This window comes from Ornithorhynchus anatinus, chromosome X5 (genome assembly GCF_004115215.2).
Source record: "Ornithorhynchus anatinus isolate Pmale09 chromosome X5, mOrnAna1.pri.v4, whole genome shotgun sequence".
Taxonomy (NCBI): Eukaryota; Metazoa; Chordata; class Mammalia; order Monotremata; family Ornithorhynchidae; genus Ornithorhynchus; species Ornithorhynchus anatinus.
This window is the reverse complement of record NC_041753.1, coordinates 5,389,628-5,415,345: the sequence shown is the minus strand read 5'-3', so window position 1 is coordinate 5,415,345 and position 25,718 is coordinate 5,389,628. Positions and strand designations below refer to the sequence as shown.

Genomic DNA, 25,718 nt, shown 5'->3' with positions numbered 1-25,718 from the left:
TCTCCCGACCCCCCAGCGACTTCCCCTCCCGCTGGATCGATCAATCGGCCCCCTCCTCCGGCCCCTGGGCCCCTCCGCCGCTGACCCGGCCTCAGGCCCCCGCCGGTCCCAAATCCGGACGCCGGGATCCCGACCCCGCCTGACCCCGCGGGCCCAAATCTGCCCTGCTCTCCGATGGGAATGCCCACCTTGAACCCGAACGCGGGACAGTGAGGGGGGAAGAGACGACGGCGGAGGCCGAGGACGTAGGATGTAGAGAAGCCGTGTGGTCTGGTGGCTAAAGCCCGGGCCTGGGAATCAGAAGGACGTGGATTGTCATCCCGGCTCTGCCACTCGTCTTCTGTGTGACGCTGGGTGAGTCACTTCACTTCTCCGGGCCTCCGTTCCCTTTCCTGGAAAACGGGGATTAAGACCGTGAGCCCCACGCGGTACAGGGACGCTGTCCAACCTAATTGGCTTGGATCTCCCCCAGGGCGTACAACGGTGCCTGGAACATAGTCAGCGCTTAACAAATACCATCTTTATTATGAATTATTAGCACGGTGCTAAGCGGTTGGGAGAGTCCAAGAGAACAGTAGACACGCTCCCTGCCTACGATGACCTTACGGTCTAGAGGGGTTGGTTGTCACGTCCCCTGCCCGTGCGGAGCTTGCGGTCCGGAGGACGGTCCGGGTCTAAGGTGCCCCGCCCCAGGCCCGAGCCGGCTTCGGAGCGGGCAGAGAGGTCACCAGCTTGTCTCTGCCTCCGCGTCTGACGCTCTAATCGGACGGGGTCCGTTCGGCTCCCAAGAGGACGCTTCCCTGTGGAGTGGGGGGTCACTGGGGGTGGCCACGTGGCCGCCGGCTGACTCAGAAATAGGGAAGGATGGAGGGGGGGGGAAGGATGGAGGGAGGTCGGGGGGGGGGGGGGGCGGTCGGGCACCCGGCACTGACCGAGAAACCGTCTCGGCAGAAACCACCCGTTGTTCTTCCTCCCCGAGGGCCCGGCGGGCCCAGCTTCCTTCTCTCCATCAGTCGATCGATCAGATTACACGTTCTAGACTCTAAGCTCGCTGTGGGCAGGGAATGTGTCTCATATTGTTGTACTGTCCTCTCCCAAGCGCTTAGTACAGTGCTCTGCCCACAGTAAGCGCTCAATAAATACCAGTGAATAATAATAATTATGGTATTGGTTAAGCGCTTACTATGTGCCAGGCACTGGACTGAGCGCTGGGGTGGATACGAGCAAATCGGGTTGGACACAGTCCCTGTTCCATATGGGACGGGGGGGCGGGTCTTGATCCCCATTTCACAGACGGGGGAACTGAGGCCCAGAGAAGTAAAGCGACTTAATCAAAAATCACACAGCAGACAAGGGGCGGAGCAGGGCGTGGCTCAGTGGAAAGAGCATGGGCTTTGGAGTCAGGGATCATGAGTTCGAATCCCAGCTCTGCCACTTGTCGGCTGTGTGACTGTGGGCAAGTCACTTAACTTCTTTGTGCCTCAGTTCCCTCATCTGTAAAATGGGGATTAAGACTGTGAGCCCCACATGGGACAACCTGATTCCCCTATATCTACCCCAGCGCTTAGAACAGTGCTCGGCACATAGTAAGCGCTTAACAAACACCAACATTATTATTATTATTATTAGAATCCAGGTCCTTCTAACCACTAGACCACACTGCCTCTCTAGGAGCTTCCAGTAATAATAATGTTGGCGTTTGTTAAGCGCTTACTATGTGTCAAGCACTGTTCTAAGCCCTGGGGCAGATACAATCTACCGGGTTGGATAGAGTCCCCGTCCCTCATGGGGGCTCACAGTGTTAATTCCCATTTTACAGATGAGGGAACTGAGGCCCAGAGAAATGAGGTGACTTGCCCAAGGCCACACAACAGACACAAATGGTGGCGCCGGGATTAGAACCCGGGTCGTTGTGATACCCAGGCCTGGGCTCTAGCCACTAGGCCTCACTGCTTCTAGGCTAATGGGGCTATTTGTCCCGGGTGGGGCGGAGATCTACATGGAGGGAGCCCTCTGCTTCTGGTCAATCCCTCCCTCCAAGCCCCCACCCGCCCCCCCCAAAACTTTCCCCGACTCCAGCCAACTGGACCGAGGGTGGGGATGCCCTGCCAGCAGGTCATTCATTCATTCACTCATTCATTCATTCATTCGTATTTCTCGAGCACTTACTGTGTGCAGAGCACCGTACCAGCGCTTGGAAATGTACACCGCCCTCTCCAAGGATGGGGGTGGGGAGGCCCGGCTCTCCCTCCAGCTGGAGTGTCTTTGAGGGACCTGGAGCGCCGAGGTCCCCGCCTTCCTGATGGGGAAACCGAGGCACGGGGCAGTGAAGTACGACTGATCGAAGTGACTCACCCAAGGTCACACAGCAGGCAAGGGGCGGGGCCGGGCTCGGAACCCCGGCCCGAGCTCTGTCCGCTAGAGACCACCCGCGTTGGGTCAAGTGGGCGAGGCGGTCTGTCAGTCGGTCGCATCTATCGAGCGCTCGCCGTGCGCGGAGCACCGGACTGGGAGCTTGGGAACGGCCGCACTCCCTGCCCACAGCGAGAGTCGCCAGAATGATGCCATCTGTGCCATTCTGAGGAAGCCCGTCCCGTCCTCCAAGCCTGGACGGGGCCCCGGGGTGACCTCTGCCCCACCTCACCCCCCGACGTACCCCGGAGCCGGGGCTTCCTCCCGGTGGGCGTCCGCGAACCAGGAACCACTTCTGAGCTGTGGGAATCCCTCTAGATTAGAAGCTCACTGTGGGCAGGGATCCCGTCGACGGTCGTATCTGTCGTGGCGTGCTCGCCCAAGCGTTCAGTACAGTACCCCGCACCCAGTAAACGCCCAAGAAACACCCCCCGATGGATCGACGGCAGAGAGCCGAGTGCCGAAAACTCAATCTGGGCCGTCAGGAGAGGAGCCACCCGTCCGGGGAGGTAGGGAGGGGAGAGAGCCGAGACACAAAGCCGAGAGGCAGCGGGGCCTAGCGGGTAGAGCCCGGGCCTGGGAGTCTGAAGGACCTGGGTTCTATTGCCGGCTCCGCCGCTTGTCTGCTGGGTGACCTTGGGTGAGTCACTTCCCTTCTCCGGGCCTCAGTTACCTCATCTGTCAAATGGGGAATAAGACCACGAACCCCCTGCGGGACATGGATCGGGTCCAACCCGATTGGCTTGTACAGTGGCTGACGCACGGTAAGCGTCTAACGGATACGAAGAAAATAAACGTGGCCTAGTGGAAAGAGCACAGGTCTGGGAGTCAGAGGACCTGGGTTCTAATCCCCGCCCTGCCACGGGTCTGCTGTGTGACCTCGGGCAGGTCACTTCACTTCTCCGGGCCCCATTCCCTTCATCTGTAAAAATGGGGGTGAAGACGGTGAGCCCCACGGGGGACGGCAACAGGGACTGTGTCCGGCCTGATGGCTCGGTATCTACCTCAAGCGCTTAGAACGGTGCCTGGCACATAGTAGGCGCTTAACAGATATCACGATTATTATTATCGTTATTATGACTACTAATAAAAACTTTGAAAAATGCCACCGATTTAGTAAAGGCAGATCTAAACTGGTGGGCTCCGTCTCCTCCAAAGCCCCCGCAGACCGTCGGCCACCCACCCGCTGCCCCGCCAGAGCCCTCTCACCCTCCCTCCTGCGGGCAGACCCCCCGCCCCCCACCCCGCAGCCCCCTGCCCCGTCCCCCACCCCGTCCCGCCCAGTCCCCCCGGCAACAGCCTGTAGCCCCCTGCCCAGCGCCGTCCCGCAGACCCCTGCTCAGCTTCCCCCGCCTCAAAGGCCCCCGCCCAGCCCCGACCAGTCCCGCCCGGTCCCTCCCAGCAACACCCTGTAGCCCCCTGCCCAGCCCCCCGACCAGTTCCGTGCAGCCCCTGGCCCAGCCCTGCAGCCCCTGCCCAGTCCGCCCAACCCCCGCCCAGTCCTGCCCCGCCCCGCCCCGCCGCCCCCTGCCTGCGCCCTCTAGCGGCCCTCGTCCGGAACTGCCAGGTGCTGCCTTAGCGCCGCCCCCCGGCCCCGCAGCGCCCCCCGGTGGCGGCAGAGCTCGGCCGGACTCCCCCCGGGACGCCCCCCGGGTCCCTCCTCCCCGGACCCCCGGGCCGAGCGCCGGGACAGTGGAGCCCCCCGACCGCCCCGCTCCCAGCCCGCAGAGGGCCACGGGCCTGGGCGGCCCGGTTCTTCCCGGGGGAGGCGGCCTGGGGTGGGGGGGGGGTCCCCCGGTCCCCCCCTCCCGGGCCCCCCCGCCAGCAGGCCCCGTGTGGGAGTCGTCTCCTGTTCGCAGGTGGCGGCTGATGCACCGGATTCCTCGTCACTTTGGAGTCGCTGCGCACTTCGGGCCGGGGCAGGGGGGAGGCGGGGGGCCGGACCGCCCCCCCCCAGGACCCCCGGCCGCCCCCCGGCCCTCCCCCCCACCCCTCTGCCCGTCCCGGCGCTCGGCAGGCCGAGGAAGCGGCGGTCGAGCCCGGCCCCGGGAGGCAGAGGACCCGGCTTCTAATCCCAGCGCCGCCACTTCATTCCGCCCCTGCCCGACGACGGGCTCTCTGCTGGGTGACCTTGGGCAGATCACTTCGCTTCTCTGGGCCTCGATTATTATCGTAGTCAAATGAAGGCCTCAGCCATCTGTCGAATGGGGATGAAGACCGTGAGCCCCATGGGGGACGGGGGCTCTGTCCAATCCCATGAGCTTGGATCTACCCCAACGCTTAGAACAGTGCCTGGCACGTGGGAGGGGCTTAAGAAATAGAGCTGTAGAGGCCGGATCAGATACCCGCGGTGCGGGGGAGGGAGGGAGAGACGGGGCCTTCCCCCCTACCCTGTTCTTTCTCATTTGGCGGGGCGGGGGGGCCCGAGGGACTCGAAGGCACCGTGCTCTAGGAGCCAGATTCGATTAAGGGGGCAGAGGGAGCCCCCCGCGCAGCGTATGCGGGGTGGGGGGCCGCTCCCACCTTCTCTCTGGGAGGACCGGCTGGTACCGGCAGCCCCCACGGTGAGCACGGAGACGGGGTCCCTGGGGCTTCCTCCCGCCGGCTCTCCTCTCTCTGCTGTTCCCCGGCTCGGATTCGGTCGGTCATTTGTACTTCCTGAGCCCTAACTGTGCGCAGAGCGTCGTACTTGACGCTTGGGAGAGGACGCCATGGGTGGGCCTCACCCTGCGCACAAGGTAAGTTTGGCTGCGGGAGGGGCACCGTTCCATCATCCGGTCGTATTTAGGGCTTACTGTATGCACAGCACCGTACTAAGCGCTTAGGAGAATAGAGTGCAACAATAAACAGTCGCATTCCCCGCCCATAAGGAGCTTACGGTCTACAGTCGGGGAGACAGACATCAACGCAAGGAAATCAAACGTTCGATGTGTACTTAAATGGTGTGGGGCTGGGAGGGGGGAACGGGTCAGGGTGACGCAGAAGGGAGCGGGAGACGAGGGAAAGCGGGGCTTAGTCAGGGAAGGCCTCTTGGAAGAGATGGGCCTCCGATAAGGCATTGAAGCCGGGTGGGGGTGGCCCCCTGTCCTGCCGGCCCTAGGCGGGTGGCCCGGTGGCCAGGAGGCCCCTCTCCCCCGGCCCGCCGGCCCCGTCCGCGGACCGTCCCGGGAGAGGGGGTGGCCGCCGGTCCCAGCCTCGGCCCCGACCGCTCGCCGCTGCCCGGGGCTGGGGCTGGACCTCCCACTCCGGCCCTCCCTGCCGGTCCGGGGGCGGACGGAGCCAGTGGGGCCGCGGACGGAGCCAGTGGGGCCGAGGGGAGGGGGCCGGAAAGAGGGGAGGCGGCCGGGGGGACGGGCCGGGTTGGGGGATGCCGGGCGGTTCTGGAGACCGGCCGGCGTGCAGAGGGCCACGGGGTGGGCCCGGTGCCAGAACCGGGGCGCGGCCCCTCCCCTCGCCCCCTCCTGCTCCCCGGCCCTCCCCCGCACAGGACCGACGAGAGGGACGTCGCTCTTGCCCTGAGCTGACAGAGCCGAGGGATGAGTCGGCTCCCGGCCGGCCCCGGCAGGCCCCACCGGGCCGGGGGGGCGGCCGCGGCCCTGGGCGCGGGGCAGGATCGAGACCGGAGCCCCGGGCCTGCCCCGCGGGGGTGCCCCCCTCGCCCCTCACCCCCAGAGGCACGGCGTCTCTCGCGCACACACGCACACGGCCTCGGCCTCCACCACGGCCACATCCGGGCCCAGTCGGGCCACGCGAGGGGATGGATGGAGGCCGAGGGCGTTTGGACCAGTGGCTTTTTATTTTTGTTGTCAACAGAGCCTAGGCAGGAAATGGGGGAGGGGGAAGAGGGCAGCGTGTGGGTGGGGAAGGGGGCGGTGTGGGGGCCCAGAGGCTGCACCCCGAAAGCCGGGCCGGCCGCCGCTCCCCCTCTGCGCGGCCCCTTAGCCCCGGCAGGCCTGCTTAGGCCCCAGCCCGCGCCCGGGCCCGTTTTCGGTCTGAGGTCGGGGCGGGGGTGGAGAAGGGGGTCGGGGTCGGGTGGGGGGGTCGGGCCCGGGGGTGAGGGTCCGGCCGCGGCCCCCCGGGGTCTGATGGTAGAGCCGATTCTCCACAGAGACGAAACCGGGGCGGGGAGGCGGGGGAGGCGGGGGCGGCGGCGGGGCCCGCCGCGGGGCGGGGCGTCTGGGGCCTCGGGCCCGGGGGGCGGGGGGCTTGGGGCGGGAGGCTGGGGTCGGGGTCTGGGACGAGGGGATCGGCGGGCAAGGCTGTGGGGGTCCGGGCGGGGGGGACGGCGGGGAGAAGTAGTCCATGTTGATGATGACGTATGGGGTGTGGGGACCCTCGGGGCCCTTCCGCTTGGCCTGCGGAGGAGCCACAGGGAGGACGGTGGGCGGGGAGGCCAGGGAGGCAGCAGAACCCCACAATTCCCCACCCCCTCACTCCTCCTTGACCCTTCATTCCTCTTCCCCGCCCCCCTCCTCCCACCCCCCTTTCCTTTCTGCCCCAACCCCTCCTCCCCGCCCCCCTCCTCCCCACCCCCCTTTCCTTTCTGCCCCAACCCCTCCTCCCCGCCCCCCTCCTCCCCACCCCCCTTTCCTTTCTGCCCCAACCCCTCCCCATCCCCCTTTCCTTTCTGCCCCCAACCCCTCCTCCCCGCCCCCCCCCCCGTTTCCCAGACTCTTCCTCCCCGCCCTCCACCCTTCCCTGCCCTCCCACCCCTCCTCCCGACCCCGCAGTCTCCCTCCCCAACCCCGATCCCCCCCCCTCCCCCCCACCGCATCCTCGGGGAGCCCTAGGCGTGGAGGTTACCCCCGTGCGGGTCCAGGGGCCGGCCTTCCAGAGACTTGGGGGCGTCCTGAGTAGGGCAGAGCACAGGGCACAGAGTCAGCGGTCCCCGAGACAGGGAGCGGGGGGGTGGGGGAGGGCAGGGACCCGGGGAGGCCGGAGAGACCCACAGTGAAACGTGGACTAGAGAAGCAGCGCGGCTCAGTGGAAAGAGCCCGGGCTTGGGAGTCAGAGGTCTTGGGTTCGAATCCCGGCTCTGCCGCTCGTCAGCTGCGGGACCTGGGGCGAGTCACTTCCCTTCCCTCGGTTCCCTCCCCTGCGAAGTGGGGACGAAGAGTGGGAGCCCCACGCGGGACCCCCCTCCCCCCCTCCCCCCCCCCGATGACCCCGGCGCTTAGGAGAGTGCTTGGCACAGAGTCGGCGCCCGATGAAAAGCATCGTTAGTATCATTCGGTGTGGGACCGGGCGGGGGGGGGGGGGGACGGGGCCGGGGACGGGGGGTTGAGGGGTCGCACCAGAGCCTCCGCCGCAGCATGTGGCGCAGGAGGCAGAAGCAGCCGAGGAGCAGGGCGGCCGAGACCCCCAGGAGGCCCAGCAGGTCAGCGCGCAGCCGGACGCCCGAGGGGGCCGAGGCTCCGTCCTTCGGGGAGTCGGAAGCGTCGCCTGGGCCGGACACGGGGGGCTTCGGTGGGCGGGGGGGGCCCCCCATCCTCCCATCCCTCCCCCCCATCCCTCCCCCCTTCCGCCCCCTCACCTTCCTCGAGGTGGGCGCAGGCCTCCCAGGTGCCGGTGGGGAAGGTGGCGAACTTGCAGCAGAAGGTGGCGTTGGGGGGGGCCGGGGGCCCGGGGTCCGGCCGCTCCACCGTCAGGGAGACCCCGGCGTCCGAGTCCCAGCTGGCGTCGACGGCCGGGGCCCGGCGGATGCCGTGGCGGGGGTCGAGCAGGGCCAGGGCCCGGCCGCCCTCCCCGTCGGGGCCCCCCAGGCTCACGGCCACCTGCGACACCGACCCCCGGCCCAGGAAGAGGCAGCGGACCAGCAGCCGCCGGGCCCCCCCGGCCTCCCGCACCTCCACCCGGACCGGGGGCGGCTCCGAGGGGACCCCCGCGCCCAGGCAGAGGGTGAGGAGCAGGGGCGGTAGCAGGGGGCTCCCCATGCCCTCGGGGCGCCCCCGCCACCCCGGACGCCGGCCCGTTCCGCTCCCGAGATGCACACAGGAAGTTTGGGGGGGCGGGGCGGGGGACGGGGGGCGGAGACCTCGCCCCACCGTGGGGACCAGTGCTTCGCGCCCGAGAAATGCGGCGGGGACGGTCGCCGTCGGTTGCCCCGATTGTTAAACTGTTATTCGTTAAGCGCTTACTCTGTGCGGAGCACTGTTCTGAGCGCTGGGGTGGGGGGGGGAGATCCAGGGTCTTCAGGTGGTCCCCCGCGGGGCTCCCGGTCTGCACCCCCGTTGGACAGATGAGGTCACTGAGGTCTAGAGAATAATAATAATGTTGGTATTCGTTAAGCGCTTACTAGGTGCAGAGCACTGTTCTGAGCGCTGGGGGGGATCCAGGGTCTTCAGGTGGTCCCCCGTGGGGCTCTCCCGGTCTTCATCCCCGTTGGACAGATGAGGGAACTGAGGCCCAGAGACGTGAAGGGACTGGCCCGCGGTCACCCAGCTGACGAGTGGAGGAACCGGGATTCGAACCCGTGACCTCTGGCTCCCCAGCCCGGGCTCGAGCCACGCCGCTTCTCAATCGTCCGTTCCAAGCGCTTAGTCCGGTGCTCCGCTCAGAGTCGGCGCTCAATACATACGATTGAGGGAATGGAATATGACTTACTGATGGGGAGGGGACCTACTGGAGAATAATAATAATAAATATATAATAATACGATATACGATCATGATATACATCATCATCATCATCATCATAACGATGGTATTTGTTAAGCGTTTACTACGTGCCCAGCACTGTTCTAAACGCTGGGGGAGATACAAGCTAATCGGGTCGTCCCACGTAGGGCTCACAGCCTTCATCTCCACTGTCAGAGGCCCAGAAAGGTGAAGCGACTTACCCAAGGTCACCCAGCGGAGCGGGGATTAGAACCCACGACCTCCGACTCCTACGGCCGGGCTCTTTCCGCCGAGCCCCGCTGCTTGACGGAGGAGGAAACTGAGGCTCGAAGAAGGGAAGTGGCTGGCCCCGAGCGACACCGCGGGCAAGTGGCAGAGCTGGGGTTGGAACCCATCCCTTAACCCTCCCTCGGCCCTTCTGCCCTAGATGTCGTTTATTTCTATAATCGTCTCGTCGCCCCCTTCTAAAACTGTCAACGTATCTGGGGCAGGAAACGTGCCTGTCCGACCGGCGCGCTGTCCTCTTCCGAGCGCTCAGTACAGTCCTCCGCACACAGGAAGCGCTCAAGGAATACGACCGACGACGGAAAACCCAGGCCCCGGGGCCTTCCCACGCTGCTTTTCCAAGGGGGAGGATGAGGGAAGGCTTGGAGGGTATTCTCCCAAGCGTTCAGTACGGTGCCCTGCACGATGGTAAGCGCTCAGTAAATACAACCGCCTGACGGGAAAACCGACAAAGGGAAAGACTTACGTCATCGCACGCCCACCCACAGAAACACACCCAGAAGCGCACCCACGCACCCTTTCCTTCTCTCTCTGTCTCTGTATCTCTGGAACAAGGTGAGGGTTTTTATGCGGCCACCTCATAACGGAATCGGTGCCTCTTTGATCAGGGCGTCGAACGGTACCCCGTCACTGATTTAATAATAATAAGGACATTTGTTAAGTGCTTACTATGCGCCGAGCACCGTTCAAAGCGCTGGGGTAGATACAGGTCATCAGGTTGTCCCACGGGGGGGGCTCACGGTCTCCATCTCCATTTGACAGATGAGGGAACTGAGGCCCGGAGAAGTGAAGTGGCTTGCCCAAGGTCACACAGCAGACGAGGGGCGGAGCCGGGATTAGAACCCACGTCCTCTGACTCCCAAGCCCTTATATAATAATAAAAATGTTGGTATTCGTTAAGCGCTTACTGTGTGCAGAGCACTGTCCTAAGCGCTGGGGGAGATCCGGGGTCATCAGGTCGTCCCGCGTGAGGCTCCCGGGTCTTCATCCCCATTTTCCAGATGAGGGAACTGAGGCCCAGAGAAGTGAAGTGACTCGCCCACAGTCACCCAGCTGACAGGTGGTAGAGCTGGGATTCAAACCCGTGACCTCTGACTCCCAAGCCCGGGCTCTTTCCACTGAGCCACGCTGTTTGACTTCTGTCCCCCGCAGTGGCGGAGATGTTAGGGACCCTGGGCCTGGCGGTTGGAGCCCTGGTGCTAACTGGTAATTTCCTGCCTGTCCTTCCTTCCTCTCTCTCATCTGATTTAGTGTCCCTCCCCACTTTCATTCAGTGGTATTTACTGAGCGCTTACTATGTGCAGAGCACTGTACTAAGCGCTTGGAATATACAATTCGGCAACTCTAGGCTGCAAGCTCCTCGAGGGACGCCTTGTCTCCCCCACCCTAGACCGCGAGCCCGCGGTGGGCGGGGAATGTCCCTGTTTACCGCATTATTGTTGTACTGTGCTTTCCCAAACGTTTAGTACAGTGCTCTGCACACAGTCAGCGCTCAGTAAACACGATTAAATGAATGACTGACCGCTGCACTCTCCCACGCGCTCAGTACAGAGCCCGGCCTCCGGCGGGTGGCCGGTCGGCGCTGCTGATGGATCGGTTCCCGGCCAGACGCTAATTCCCCGCTCCGCCCCTTATCTGCTGGGTGACCCTGGGCAAGTCACTTCACTTCTCTGGGCCTCGGTGACCTCATCTGGAAAACGGGGATGCAGACTGGGAGCCACCTGGGGGGGGGAGGGATCGGGTCCAACCTGATTAGCTTGTCTCTACCCCGGCGCTTAGAACAGCGCTTGACACATAGTGAGCGCTTAAATACCATCGTTCTTATAAAGTCCCCACCCTCTCTGGTACCCTCCTGCACCCTTAAAGAGCAATCAACACCCCCTCCAGACCGTCAGCTCCCGGGGAATGGGTCTCCCTACACTATCGTACTCTCCCAGGTGGTCGGTCAGTCGTATTTACTGAGCGCTTTCCGTGTGCACCGTATTAAGCGCTTGGGAGAGTACGATATAACAGTAAAGACGCGTTCAAGCTTTCAGTCCAGTGCTCCGCATGCCGTACGCGCTCAACGAATACCATCGATTGACTGGTATTTATTGAGCGCTTCCTGCGGGAGGAGGAGGCGCTCATTTAACACCCCTTCCAACCGCCCCCCCCCCCCCGCCCCCGGATTTCAGGCCCCGCTCCCTCGTCCCCCACAGACGCGCGGACTCCCAGGACAGCAGGACGGCGTCTTTACTGGACCTGTTGGGGTCCCCCAGCGGGCTCGGCCCGGTCGGAGCCAGGAGGCCGGGCGGCCCGTGGCTCCCGCCTGGTGGCTGGCACGGGGGCCGGGGGGCCGGAGACCCCCCCGGGGGCGGCCCTCTCCCTTCCCTGGAGTCTCAGGAACACGGCTACGCAGGTGCCGATCTTCAGGGTCAGGGAGAGAGCGAGGAGCGGGCCCAGATCCGAGGGTGAGAAGAGGGGTCTGAGGCAGAGGCCGGGTTCCCGGGCCTTCTCCGTGACGCAGCTGTCATTGCGCAGATCGAGGGCCTGCGGGGACCTCGGCTGGCTGATGAGCCGGCCCCTCGACCTCGCTGGAGAGACAGAGAGAGACAGAGAGTCAGACAGAGACGCACAGAGCCAGAGAGACGGAAACGGAGGCAGAGATGGACAGAGACGGAGAGGAGAAGTCGCGGGGCGTAGTGGAGAGAGCGTGTGCCCGGGCACGGTCAGCGCTCGGTAGACCCGACTGAACGAATGGCGCACTCTCCCAAGCGCTCAGTACAGAGCCCGGCCTGCGGCGGGTGCTCGGTCGGGACTACTGATGGATCGGTTCCCCGCCAGACTCTAATCCCCGCTCCGCCCCTTATCTGCTGTGTGACCCTGGGCAGGTCGTAGAGAAGCGGCGTGGCTCAGTGGAAAGAGCCCCGGGCTTGGGAGTCAGAGGTCATGAGTTCGGATCCCGGCTCTGCCACTTGGCAGCTGGGTGACTGTGGGCAAGGCACTTCACTTCTCTGGGCCTCAGTGACCTCATCTGTAAAATGGGGATTAACTGCGAGCCTCACGCGGGACGACCTGATGACCCTGAATCTCCCCCAGCGCTTAGAACGGTGCTCGGCCCATAGTGAGCGCTTGACGAATACCAACATTATTATTTCACTTCCCTGGGCCTCCGTTACCTCATCTGGAAAATGGGGATTAGGAGCGCGAGCCCTATGTGGGACAGGGACCGTGTCCAACCTGACTACCTTAGAATAGCGCTCGGCACGTAGTGAGCGCTTAACAAGAACCGTCATCACTAGTATTATTATTATTAGATAGAGACAGAGGCAGAGAGACAGAAACAGGCGGAGATGAACAGAGACAGACAGATAGGAGAAGCAGCACGTCTTAGTGGATAGAGCATGTGCTCGGGAGTCAGAAGGTCATGGGTTCTAATCCAGACTCCGCCACATGACTGCTGTGTGACCTTGGGCAAGTCACTTCACTTCGCTGGGCCTTCACAGTCTCTTCTAGACCGCGAGCCCGTTGTCGGGTGGGGATTGTCTCTACTTGTTGCCCAATTTTACTCTCCAAGCGCCTAGAACAGTGCTCTGCACCCAGTGAGCGCTCGATAAATCCGATCGAATGAATGAATGGGCCTCAGTTACCTCGTCTGTAGAACGGGGATTAGGAGTGTGAGCCCGATACGGGAAAGGGACTGTGTCCAACCTGACTACCTCGGATCTACCCCAGTGCTTGGAACAGCGCTCGGCACGTAGTAAGCGCTTAACGAGTACCATTTCCGTTATTACTGAATAGAGACGGAGGGGAGTTTGCCGTCCCGCCGCCCCCACCAGTTGGGCCAAAGGGGGACCCCGCTTTTGCAGGACCCCCGCCCTACTCCGGCAGCCGGGGAGAACCCCGGGTGGGGCCCGTCGGGGACTCGCCTGTCACGGTGAGGGGGGTCCCCAGGGAGCTCTGCTGCTGGACCTCCTGCCCTTGGGCGAGGCGGCCGTAGACGGCACAGAAGTAGGTGGTCTGGTCCCGGGGCCGCAGGCCGGAGATCCGGATGGACGCGTTCCCGCCCACCGGGTTCCCCACCAGGGTCACGCGGCCCTCGTAGTCCGGATCGGGGGTGGCGGGCGGGAAGGACCGCAAGATGACTTTGCCGTGGAAGTGGTTCCTCCTCCAGATCACTCTCACGTTGCTCAGGGGCCCGAGGCCCGGCGGGGGGGAGAAGAGGCAGGAGATGGTGACCGAGCCTCCCTCGGGGGCCGTCAGCGCCTTCGGCTGCTGGATCAGGAATCTCGGGATGCCTTCTGGGGAGAGACCGAGTCCCGGGTGGTGTCCCGGGGGATTCCCCCCGGGAAGGCAGCCGTGTGGGTTAAGCGGGTAGAGCCCCGGGCTGGGAGTCAGAAGGACCTGGGTTCTAGTCCCGGCTCCGCCACGGGACTGCTGCTTCCCTTCACTTCTCTGGGCCTCAGTTCCCTCAGCTGGAAAATGGGGATGAAGACCGTGAGCCCCATGTGAGACAGGGATTGTGTCCAACCTGATAAGACTGTATCTACCCCAGCGCTTAGAACAGCGCTTAACCGGTCCCGTAATTATTATTATTATTAGCGGACTCCCGCCCCGCTGCCCCGCATTCCCCGGGGAGAGCAGGAGGGGCTTTTGGAGGAATCGGGGAGGTGTGTGAGTATTGGGGCGGGGGGAGGGCAGGGGTGTCACACACCTGCGAAAGTGATGTTGGCCCCTTCCTGGCTCCAACAGATGACCTCTTTGCCCTCGGTCACAACGCTGACCCTGCAGAAGAACGTGTCCTCGTCGCTCTTCCGCAGGCCTTGGATGTCGAAGGAACTGAACCCCTCCTTGAGGTCCTTCTTCATGGAGACCCGGTTCCGGTAATCCCGGTGGGTGAAGTTGGTTGCGGAGTCGAAGACGAGCTCTTTGGTCCCGGGAGACCCCCTCCACCAGGAGAACCCCAGAACCCGCAGCGGGGGCCCCCCCTTCCGGGTGGAGGCGAAACAGTGCAGGACCGCGGAGTTGCCCTCGGAGGTCAAGATCTTCAAGGACTGCTTCACCTGGACATTCTGGGCCTCCGCCGGGACTGTGGTGGGGAGACGGGGGGGAGATTCAGGCTGAGTCGGGCCTGGGGGCGGGGAGGATCGGACCCCAAAAGAGTGGGGGGGTCCACCTCACTCGGAGTGGCTGTGCAGGGGCAGGTACAAGATAATCAGGTTGGACACCGTCCTCGTCCCACGTGGGGCTCCCGGTCTTTAATCTCCATTTCCCAGATGAGGGAACCGAGGGCCGGAGAAGTGAAGAGACCATCCCGCGGTCACACGAAGACAAGTGGCAGAGCCGGAATTTGAACCCAGATGCTCTGGTACTCGTTAAGCAGTTAATGATGATGATGATAATCATTATTATTATCACCGGACACCCACTCCCTACCCCGCATTCCCTTGGGAGGGCAGGAGGAGGAACTGGGGTGGGCGGGGGGTGCCTCGCTCACCTGCAAAAGTGACATTGGTCCCTTCCTGCCTCCACCAGGTGACCTTTTCGCCCTCCACCATGACAGTGACGCCGCAGAGGAACACGTTCTCATCACTCTTGCGGAGGTTGCGGATGGATAAAGAAGCGAACCCCCGTCGGAGGTCCTGCTTCACGGAGGCCCGGCCCCGGTAATCCGGGTGGACGTAGTCGGTTTCGGAGTCGAAGATGGGCCGTCCGGTCCCAGAAGGCCCCCGCCACCAGACGACCCCCAGGAACCGCAGCGGGGGCTCCTCGGGCTCGGCGGAGAAGCTGCAGGGCAGGATCTCCGAGTTGCCCTCGGAGGTCGAGATCAGCGAGGGCTGCTTCAGCCGGATGTTCTGGACTGCCGGGACTGTGGTGGGCAGCGGGGGAGAGACACAAGTCTGAGTCGGGCCCGGGGGCAGGACGGATCGGACCCTTAAAACCTTCGGGGTCCGGTCTGCCCGGAGCCCCGATTCTCGGGGAGACCGCGGAACCGGGGCAGAGTAGCCGGGAAAGGGCCGGGTGTGAGATGGGGAGACCGGGTCGCGGCCGCCTGTGAGCTCCGCTGGGCCGGGGATCCCGTCCGACGTGCTTACGCTTCAACCGATCCATCAGTGGTCACGATTCGTCACGAAATGTGTTAAGCGCTTCTTATTAGGTGCCGGGCACGGAACTAAGCGCTGGGGTAGATACGAGCTCTTCAGGTCGGACCCACTCTCCGTCCCATATGAGGCTCGGCCTTTTAATCCCCATTCTACGGAAGAGGGAACTGAGGCCCAGAGAAGTGAAGCGACTCACCCCGGGTCACCCAGCGGACAGATAATAATAATAATAACGTTGGCATCTGTGAAGCGCTTACTCTGTGCCGAGCACCGTTCTAAGCGCTGGGGTAGACACAGGGGAATCAGGTTGTCCCACGTGGGGCTCACGGTCTTAATCCCCATTTTACCGATGAGGTAACTGAGGCCCGGAGAAGTGAAGTGACTCGCCCACAGTCACACAGCTGACAAGTGGCAGAGCTGGGATTCGAACTCATGACCTCTGACTCCAAAGCCCGGGCTCTCTCCACTGAGCCACGCTGACAAATGGTGCAGCCGGGCTGAGAAGCCAGGTCCTTCCGCCTCCCAGGCCCGGGCTCTTTCCACTGGTCCGTGCTGCGTCTGAAGGAGACGTGTGAGGAGTGCCCGGCACAGTGCAGCATAACAGAGTAGGTGGACGCATCCCCCGCCCACAGTGCGTCTATCTAGAGGTCATGGGTTCGAATCCCGGCTTGGCCACCTGTCAGCTGTGTGACCGTGGGCAAGTCACTTCACTTCTCTGCCTCAGTTCTCTCATCGGTAAAATGGGGATGAAGACTGTGAGCCCCACGTGGGACAACCTGATTCCCCTGTGTCTACCCCAGCGCTTAGAACAGTGCTCGGCACATAGTAAGCGCTTCACAGATACCAACATTATTATTATTATTATCTAGCATCTAGCCCAGCGCTTTAGCCCAGTGCTTGGCACACAGTAAGCGCTGAACTAATACCATAAACCTTAAAAAAAAAACCCCGGGTGGATGGGCGGGGGGTGAACATCTTCCCCGGACCACCCAGGCCCCCCGAAGCCGTGGCTCTGCGCCGGCCTCAGAGACCCCAGGATCTGGCCGGGCTGGGTACCTGGATTCTAGGACTTGATGCGTGGCTCGGTGGAAAGAGCCCGGGCTTGGGAGTCGGAGGTCATGGGTTCGAATGCCGGCTCTGCCACTTGGCAGCTGTGTGACTGTGGGCGAGTCCCTTCACTTCTCTGGGCCTCAGTTACCTCATCTGGAAAATGGGGGTGAAGACCGTGAGCCCCACGTGGGATAACCCGATTCCCCTGTGTCTACCCCAGCGCTTAGAACAGTGCTCTGCACATAGTAAGCGCTTAACAGATACCAACATTAATAAGAGAAGCAACGTAGCTTAGTGGAAAGAGCCCGGGCTTAGGAGTCAGAGGATGTGGGTTCTAATCCCTCATCCGCCCCTTGTCTGCTGGGTGACCTTGGGCAGGCCACTTAACTTCTCCGTGCCTCAGTTCCCTCATCTGTAAAACGGGGATGAAGGCCGTGAACCCCACATTACCTTGTATCTACCCCAGCGCTTAGAACAGTGCTTCGCACATAGTAAGAACTTAACAAATACCATAATAATAATAATGATGTTGGTATTTGTTAAGCGCTTACTATGTGCAGAGCACTGTTCTAAGCGCTGGGGTAGACACAGGGGAATCAGGTTATCCCATGTGGGGCTCACGGTCTTCATCCCCATTTTCCAGATGAGGTAACTGAGGCACAGAGAAGTGAAGGGACTCGCCCACAGTCACACAGCTGACAAGTGGCAGAGCTGGGATTCGAACTCATGACCTCTGACTCCAAAGCCCGTGCTCTTTCCACCGAGCCACGCTGCTTCTCTAATAATAATAATGTTGGTATTATAATGTTGGCATTTGTTAAGCGCTATGTGCGGAGCACTGTTCTAAGCGCTGGGGGAGATACAGGGGAATCAGGTTATGCCACGTGAGGCTCACAGTCTTAATCCCCGTTTTACAGATGAGGTAACTGAGGCACAGAGAAGTGAAGTGACTCGCCCACAGTCACCCAGCTGACAAGTGGCAGAGCCGGGATTTATGTCCATATCTGCTATTTATTTATTTCCATTTATGTCTGTCTCCCCCCACCCCAGTCTAGACTGTAAGCTCGTTGTGGACAGGGAATGTGTCTATCGTTGTATAGTCCTCTCCCGAGTGCTCAGTACAGTGCTCCGCACACCGTAAGCGCTCAATAAATACGACTGAATGAATGAACGAACGAACGCCACGGAGACCCGGACGGCAGCCGGTCCAGTGAGGGATCCGTCCTCAGAGTCGGGGAAGGTGGACTGGAGTGCGTGGTCTGACCACCCCCGGAAAGCTGGTTTCCAGGGTCCCCCCCGGGGGCCCCGGACGGTTTCCGTGCCCCCCGCCCGCTACACTCACCTTCCCAGAGCAGTGCCCCGAGCAGGAGCCGGAAGACCCCCATGGTCCGGGCCTGATGGTCTCGCAACCCCCGCCTCTCCTCTCCCCTCGGGTGCAATAGCGGGGAGGCCTGACCGCAAGAAAGCACAAGGAGGCAGAGGAAGGAAGTGATTGCAGGAGCCAGGGAGCCCCCTCCTCCCCCCCGGAGGAAAAAAAAGCTAATTTGGGGTGCGGGGATTGCAACAGGCGAGAGCGGACACGGTGGCGGGGCGGGGTGGAAAGGTCAGGAGATGACAGCGGGTGGGACCGAGAGGGACAGAGTGTAGGCTCGGGGATCAGTCAATCGGTCAGTCGCATCTATTGAGCACTCCCTGTGTGCACAGCACTGAACTAAGCGCTTGGGAGAGGACAACAGAACAGCAGAAGAGACGCATTCCCTGCCCTCAACCAGCCGACAGTCTAGAGGGGGAGACGGACGTGAAGAGAAATCAATACACGAAGGAGATGGACCGAAGGAGTGCGGGGCTGGGAGGGGGGATGAAGGAAGGGAGCGAGTCGGGGCGACGCGGAAGGGAGCGGGAGAAGAGGAAAGGAGGGCGCGGTCAGGGAAGGCCTCTTGGAGGAGACGGGCCTTCGATAAGGCTTTGGAGGCGGGGGAGAGTCACGGTCTGTGGGATATGAGAAGGGAGGGCGTTCCGGGCCAGAGGCGGGACGAGGGCAGGGGTCGGCGTCCGGACGGACGACACGGAGGGCCAGTGGGAAGGTTGGCGTCAGAGGAGGGATGAGCGCGGACCGGGCTGGGGCAGGAGAGCAGCCGGGGAAGCTTAGCTGTAGTCACTGGTCGGGGAAGGCACAGCAACGGCTCGCTGTGGGCAGGGAACGTGTCTGTTCATGGTGAATGATGATCATAATGTGGGTATTTGTTAAGCGCTTACTATGTGCCAAGCTAGTTCTAAGCGCCGGGGGAGATACGAGGTGATCAGGATGCCCCACGTAGGGCTCACGGTCTCCATCCCCATTTTACAGATGAGGTCACTGAGGAATTGTTGCATCGCCCTCTCCCGAGCCCTCAGTACAGTGATCCGCACACGGTAAGCGCTCAGTAAATGCGATCGAATGAATCGGGGGTTCGGAGGCCCCTCCCCCTCGAAAGTGGACAGGCGCGACCAGAGTCAAAGCAGCTCTTCCACCGGGTCTTCCCCGGCGGAGGCCGCGGGAGGAATCAAAACCTGACAGCCCCCCGCCCTCCCCCCAGCCCACCCGCCACCCCGAGAAGAGCTGAGTGCGGGCCCAGGAGCCCGGGGGGACGGGGCCGGCGCGACTGGGGATGACCCTAAGATAAGACTCCTCCCGGGGGATCGGACGAGGAGCCCGTGGGTCTCCCGGACAAACAGCAGTAATGATGATTACGGTATCCGTGGAGTGCATCCTACGTGCCGGGCGCCGTACCGAGCGCTGGGGTCGATCCAAGCTAACCGGTTCGGACGCGGTCCCCGTCCCGCCCGGGGTTCGCCGTCTTAATCCCCATTTTCCAGACGAGGGGACTGAGGCCCAGAGAAGTGAAGTGACTCACCCAAGGTCACGCAGGAGAGAAATGGTGGAGCCGGGATCAGAACCCGGGTCCTTCTGACTCCCAGGCCCGGGCTCTAGCCACGAGGCCGGGGGCATCCGCTGAAATGGAGGACAGCTAGACGGGAGTTAACGAGGCAGGCCCCAGCTGGAATCAATCAATCAGGGGTACTTATTGAGCGCCACGTACAGAGCACTGTAGTAAGCACGTGGAAGAGGACATGCCCAGTTCCACGCCCAGAACGAGCTTACAGTCTAGAGGGAGGCAGCCGGGGCTTAGGGGAGAGACTGGGAATCGGGGGACCTGGGTTCTGATCCCAGCCCCATCCCTTGCTTGCTGAGTGACCTTGGGTAAGTCACTTCACTAGGCCTCAGAGTCCTCACCTGCAAAATACGGGTTTGATACGGGTTCTCCCTCCCAATTAGACTACGAGCCCCACGTGGGCTAAGGACTTTGTCTGATTTACACCCCCCCACCCCCCCAAAAGGTACTTGGGTATATAGAGAAGCAGCATGGCTCAGTGGAAAGAGCACGGGCTTTGGAGTCAGAGGAGCCAGAGGTCATGGGTTCGAATCCCAGCTCGGCCACTTGTCAGCTGTGTGACTTTGGGCAAGTCACTTAACTTCTCGGTGCCTCAGTTACCTCATCTGGAAAATGGGGATGAAGACTGTGAGCCCCACGTGGGACAACCTGATTCCCCTGTGTCTACCCCAGTGCTTAGAACAGTGCTTGGCACATAGTAAGCGCTTAACAAATACCAACTTTATTATCATTATGTATATACACACACATATTTATATACATATACAATTCTATTTATACTAATGCTTGTGTGTATATATATATATATATATATATAGTGTATAGGGGAAGCAGCGTGGCTCAGTGGAAAGAGTCTGGGCTTCGGAGTCAGGGGTCATGGGTTCGACTCCCGGCTCTGCCGCTTGTCAGCTGTGTGACTGTGGGCAAGTCACTTAATTTCTCTGTGCCTCAGTTACCTCATCTGTAAAATGGGGATTAACCGTGAGCCTCACGTGGGACGACCTGATGACCCTGTATCTACCCCAGCGCTCAGAACAGTGCTCTGCACATAGTAAGCGCTTAACAAATACCAACATTAGTTTATATATATATATATTTACATATTTACATACAATTTTATTTATTTATATTAATGCTGTGGATATACCTATAATTCCATTTATTTATATTGATGCTATTGATGCCTGTTTAGTTGTTCTGGTGTCTGTCTCCCCCCTTCGAGACTGTGAGCCCGACGCGGGCAGGGATTATCTCTATCTGATGCTGAATTGGACATTCCAAGCGCTCAGTTCTCTGCCCACAGTAAGCGCTCAATAAATACGACTGAAAGAACCGAACGATCCGCTGCTACAGACTTGACCCCAGCGCTTAGCACACAGCAAGCCTAACTGCACTTGAATCCGCGCCCTCATCCACCCCATCCTCAGCCCCGCGGGCTTCACGTACATATCCGCCGTTTATTTAATGACATCGACGCCTCCCTCTAGGCTGTAAGCTCACGGTGAACGGGAAACCAGTCTACCGCCTCTATTATACTGTGCTTTTCCAAGTGCTCAGTACGGTGCCCTGCACAGAGTAAGCGCTCAATGGCTAGGATTGACCGATCAGCGCTTAGCGAACATCAAGATCACCGGCGAGGACGGGGAGCTTGGCCCGGAATTTCATCCCGACCTCTACGTCTCTAAGATACGGCTTTTAGGAGTCTAGCCCGGGGCCGTTGTGAGACCCGATCTGGAAATCCCTCAGGAAGAAATGGGACAGGGTTGAGACCTTGAGAGAAGCAGTGTGGCCCAGTGGGAAGTGTCAGGGCCTGGGATTCAAAAGAGCTTTTTTTTTATCATTATTATTATTATTATTGTATCTGTTAAGCACTATGTACCAGGACCTGTTCTGAGTGCCGGGGTAGATTCGAAAGAAACTTTTTATTATTATTATTATATCTGTTAAGCACTATGTGCCAGGAACTGTTCTGAGCACCGGGGTAGATTCAAAAGAACTTTTTTATTATTATTATTATTTTCTGCTAAGCACTTACTATGTACCGGGAACTGTTCTGAGCACCGGGGTAGGTTCAAAAGAACCTTTTTTTATTATTATTATTATTATATCTTTTAAGCACTATGTGCCAGGAACTGTTCTGAGCGCTGGGGTAGATTCCAAAGAACCTTTTATTACTATTATTATTATTATATCTGTTAAGCACTGACTGTGTGCCAGGAACTGTTCTGAGCACCGGGGTAGATTCAAAAGAACCTTTATTATTATTATTAATATATCTGTTAAGCACTGACTATGTACCAGGAACTGTTCTGAGCACCAGGGTAGATTCAAAAGAACCTTTTTATTACTATTATTATTATTATTATTATTATATCTTTTAAAGACTTACTATGTGCCAGGAACTGTTCTGAGCGCTGGGGTAGATTCAAAAGAACCTTTTATTATTATTATTATTATTATATCTGTTAAGCACTATGTACCAGGGTCTGTTCTGAGCGCCGGGGTAGATTCAAATTATTATTATTATTTATTATTATTATATCTTTTAAGCATTGACTATGTAGCAGGAACTGTTCTGAGCGCCGGGGTAGACTCAAAAGAACCTTTTATTATTATTATTATTATATCTGTTAAGCACTGACTATGTACCAGGAACTGTTCTGAGCGGCGGGGTAGATTCAAAAGAACCTTTTATTATTATTATTATTATTGTTATTATATCTTTTAAGCACTGACTATGTGCCAGGAACTGTTCTGAGCGCTGGGGTAGATACAGGGTAATCAGGTTGGACGCAATCTCTGTCCCACATGGAGCTCACAGTCAGTAAGCACTTAACAAATACCATCATCATCATCATTATCATCATTAGTATTATTATCACCTCCATTTTACAGACGAGATAACTGAAGCACAGAGAAGTAATAATCACCGGGGTGCTTGCTAAGCGCTTACTATGGGCCAAGCACTGCTCTAAGCGCCGGGGTGCATACAAGGTCATCAGGCTGGACGCAATCCATGCCCCGCACGGGGCTCATAGCTGTAATCCCCATTTTACGGATGAGGTAACAGGCCCAGTGAAGTGACTTGCTCAAGGGTTCTAATTCATTCATTCAATCGTATTTATTGAGCGCTTACTAGGTGCAGAGCACTGTACTAAGCGCTTGGAATGGACCACTGGGCAACAGATAGAGACGATCCCTGCCCACTGACGGGCTCACGGTCTAATCGGGGGAGACGGACGGACAAAAACGACAATTTACGGTGAACAGAATCAAGCCGCTTGCCTGCCGCGTGACCTTGCGCAAGTCACTTCACTTCTGTTTCCTCATCTGTGAAACGGGGATTCAATCCCTGTCCTCCCCGCCCTACTCAGCCCGGGAGCCCCGTGTGGGACAGACGCCCCCGGCCCCGTCACTAATTCCTATGCTCCCCCGCGCTCAGACGGGGTCTGACGCAGAGCGAGCGCGTCAACGCCGTCGGAGAAGGGCCTCACGTCTCGAAGCGGGGCCTCTTCTCCTTCCTCCCCGGCGGGAGCCGGGCCCCTCCGCTCGACGTTGACGCCGGGAAACCCCTGAAACCAAAGCGAGACCGTCAAACGGGGCAGCGGGCCTTTGAGTTCTCGACAGCCGCCGACCACACCCCACCGATCACCCCACCGATCACCGCCACCGCTGTCCCGAACCACGTCGAGGCTCACGGGGAAACACCCCGACGCTCTCCTGACCCCCGCCCCCGCCCCCGGGCCTTCCGCCAATCCAAGGGAGACGCGAGTCCAGCCCCGAGGGCGTTTCCAAGGCGTTTGCCGAATGATAACAACGATTCTAGTATTCGTTAAGCGCCTATTATGCGATACCGTACTAAGCGCCGCCGGGGCGGGTACGAGCAAAGCGGGTTAGACACGGTCCCTGTCCCCCGTGGGGCTCGCGGGCTGAGTAGGGCGGGGAGGACGGGTACCGAATCCCCCGGTCGCCGACGGAGGAACCGAGGGCGAGAAGAAACAGGGTGGCTTTGTGGCAAGAGGCCGGGCTTGGGAGTCCGAGGTCGTGGGTTCTAATCCCGGCGCCGCCACTTGTCGGCCGGGTGATTTGGTGCAAGTCGCTTCACTTCTCAGTCCCCTCATCTGCCAAATGGGGATGAAGACCGGGAGCCCCGCGTGGGACAACCTGATGACCCTGTGTCGACCCCAGCGCTTCGAACAGTGCTTGGCACGTTGTGAGTTCTTAACGAACACCATCATCATCATCATCATCATCGTCAAGTGACTCGCCCAAGGTCACCCAGCAGGCACGGGGCAGACACTCTGACTTCCGAACCCGGGCTCTTTCCACCAGGCCGCGTTGCTTCTGTTTCTTGGGCCTGGGTCTGTATAGAGAAGCGGCGTGGCTCAGTGGCAAGAGCGGGGGCTTGGGAGTCGGAGGTCATGGGTTCGAATCCCAGCGCTGCCGCTTGGCAGCTGGGTGGCTGTGGGCAAGCCACTTCACTTCTCTGGGCCTCGGTGACCTCTGTAAAATGGGGGTGAGGACCGTGAGCCTCACGTGGGACCACCCGATCACCCTGTATCTCCCCCAGCGCTTAGAACGGTGCTGTGCACCTAGTAAGCGCTTAACAAATACCAACATTATTATTTTACCTTCGGCGTTCTCCCGTTCGACCGAGAGCTCCCTGGAGGTGGGTATTGGTTCTCCTCTGGATTTAGGCGGAGGCTCCACGCCAACGGACAACTGGCCCTTTGTCCCCACCGAACTCTGGGGAGCGTGTGTCCTCCGAGAGCGACTCCCAGGCCATTTGATGCAGAGCTCTGGGCCCCGCGGTCCCGGGCCGTGGGAGCTGGAAGCAGAATGAGGCGGGACCCTGCCCCATCCTTCACCCCCAACCCCTCGAGCGGACAGAAGTCGGCGTTCCCCTCCGTCCCTCCTGGCTTCTGAGGCGGAGCGAGACGGGTCCGCCCCGTCCATCGCCCTCAATCCCTCGCGACGCCATCGAGGGGACGGAGGCGGTTGTTCCCCCGTCTGGACCTCCTGGCTACTGAGGCGGGGGCCTTCCCGTGAGCTCGCGGGCAGAGACCCGACGCCGGGTGGCCAGCGAGGACGCCGCGGGGCTCGTTCTCTCCCTTGTGGAGGGCCCCCGGCGCAGGGAGACCCCCTCCTCCGGACCTGGGGCGGAGGGGAAGGGGATTCTGGGGAGGAGAGACCCGAGTCGGGGCGGGTTTTGAAAAGCTAACTGGGCAATCCCGGGAGGAGAGCGGGTCGGGGCAGGGTGGGGGGGTCGGAGGAGCCCTCCTTCACTTCCTTCTTTTGTCTGCGGCCTCTAATACCTTCGCCCATCTCCCAACTCTCCCACTGGAGACGCCCCCGACCCGGCCCCCCCAACTCTAGGTGACTGCGGCCACCCGGGACCGCGGCAGCTTCAAGGGTTGGGTCCACAGGGCTCAGAGTCGGGTTCCAAACATCTTTATTGGGTGAACGGGTTTTGCCGAGAGGGGCCGGGAACTGGTCTCCCCGCCCGCCTCCTCTCCACCAGCCCAACCGGGGGAGAAGACGGGGAGGACGACTCGTTCCGTGGAGAGTCCCGGCCTCGGGGGTGAGGGGGCTTTGTCGGGGAGGAAAGGGGGGGGGGGGGCGCGTCTCCTCCGCTCCCCACAGACGGCCCTCCCCTTCCTAGAGAACGGGGCGGGTGGCGTGTCCTGGAAATCGGTGGGTGGAACGGGAGGGCGGGGGCGCGGGGGAGAGGGGGCATCTCAAAGTCTCTTTAAGGGGAAAATACAGAGCCAGAGGCCAACTGGCAGACGGACGGACGGACAGACGGGACGGACGGACAGGGAGACAGATGGAAAAGCGTGAAGCGGCCCGGACCGCAGTCTGCTTCTCCCTCGGTGGCTCCCCTGCCGTGAGCCACTGCCCCCGCCCCCCCCCCCCGCCCCCTCACCCCCGACTTCCTACTTCCCGGGGCCTCTGGCCAACCCCCCAACCGGCCACCTTCTGGGGATCACTTTTGCGCCTGCCCACCTCGGCGAGGTCGAGCCTGTCGGGGTGGTGCTCTGAGGACGAACACCAGGACCTCGGCTGGGGAGCGGGAGGGGGGCGCCGAGGGGTAACACCCCCCCCCCCCACACACCCAGGGACGACCCCAAGCCCCCGTGGAAAGTTGGGGTGACGGGGGCGGGACCTACTCACCCCGCTTCCGCTGAACCAGTCGTCTATATCCCCTTCATCCGCTAAAGCCTGTGCTGCTCCTGAATCTTCTTCGTCGTCGGCGTCCTCCTCCTCATCGTCCTCGTGGCCCCTCTCCTCCTCGTCGTCCTCCTCGTCGTCCTCCTCGTCGTCGTCCTCCTCCTGGTCCT

The 25,718-nt window shown here is 60.8% G+C and overlaps 2 protein-coding genes and 1 long non-coding RNA gene across 3 annotated transcripts; all 3 read right to left on the bottom strand.

The window, feature by feature from the left end:
- Positions 1 to 6,350: 6,350 nt before the first annotated feature.
- On the bottom strand, positions 6,351 to 8,394 carry PVRIG (PVR related immunoglobulin domain containing). Its single transcript, XM_029055542.1, has 5 exons — positions 7,946 to 8,394; positions 7,707 to 7,854; positions 7,216 to 7,261; positions 6,603 to 6,767; positions 6,351 to 6,512 (listed from the first exon to the last, which is right to left on the bottom strand). The coding sequence occupies exons 1-5, from the start codon at positions 8,343 to 8,345 to the stop codon at positions 6,351 to 6,353; spliced, it is 921 nt and encodes a 306-aa protein (XP_028911375.1). The 5' UTR covers positions 8,346 to 8,394.
- Positions 8,395 to 11,437: 3,043 nt separating this feature from the next.
- On the bottom strand, positions 11,438 to 18,090 carry LOC114808087. Its single transcript, XM_029055541.2, has 6 exons — positions 17,787 to 18,090; positions 14,791 to 15,162; positions 14,008 to 14,382; positions 13,223 to 13,594; positions 11,709 to 11,887; positions 11,438 to 11,629 (listed from the first exon to the last, which is right to left on the bottom strand). Exons 1-6 carry the CDS (start codon positions 17,827 to 17,829, stop codon positions 11,438 to 11,440), a joined length of 1,533 nt encoding a protein of 510 aa, XP_028911374.1. The 5' UTR covers positions 17,830 to 18,090.
- A 6,722-nt stretch (positions 18,091 to 24,812) lies between these two features.
- Positions 24,813 to 25,697, bottom strand: LOC114807980. Its single transcript, XR_003755978.2, has 2 exons — positions 25,552 to 25,697; positions 24,813 to 25,156 (listed from the first exon to the last, which is right to left on the bottom strand). It is a non-coding gene; the product is annotated as an uncharacterized LOC114807980 (long non-coding RNA).
- Positions 25,698 to 25,718: the final 21 nt, after the last annotated feature.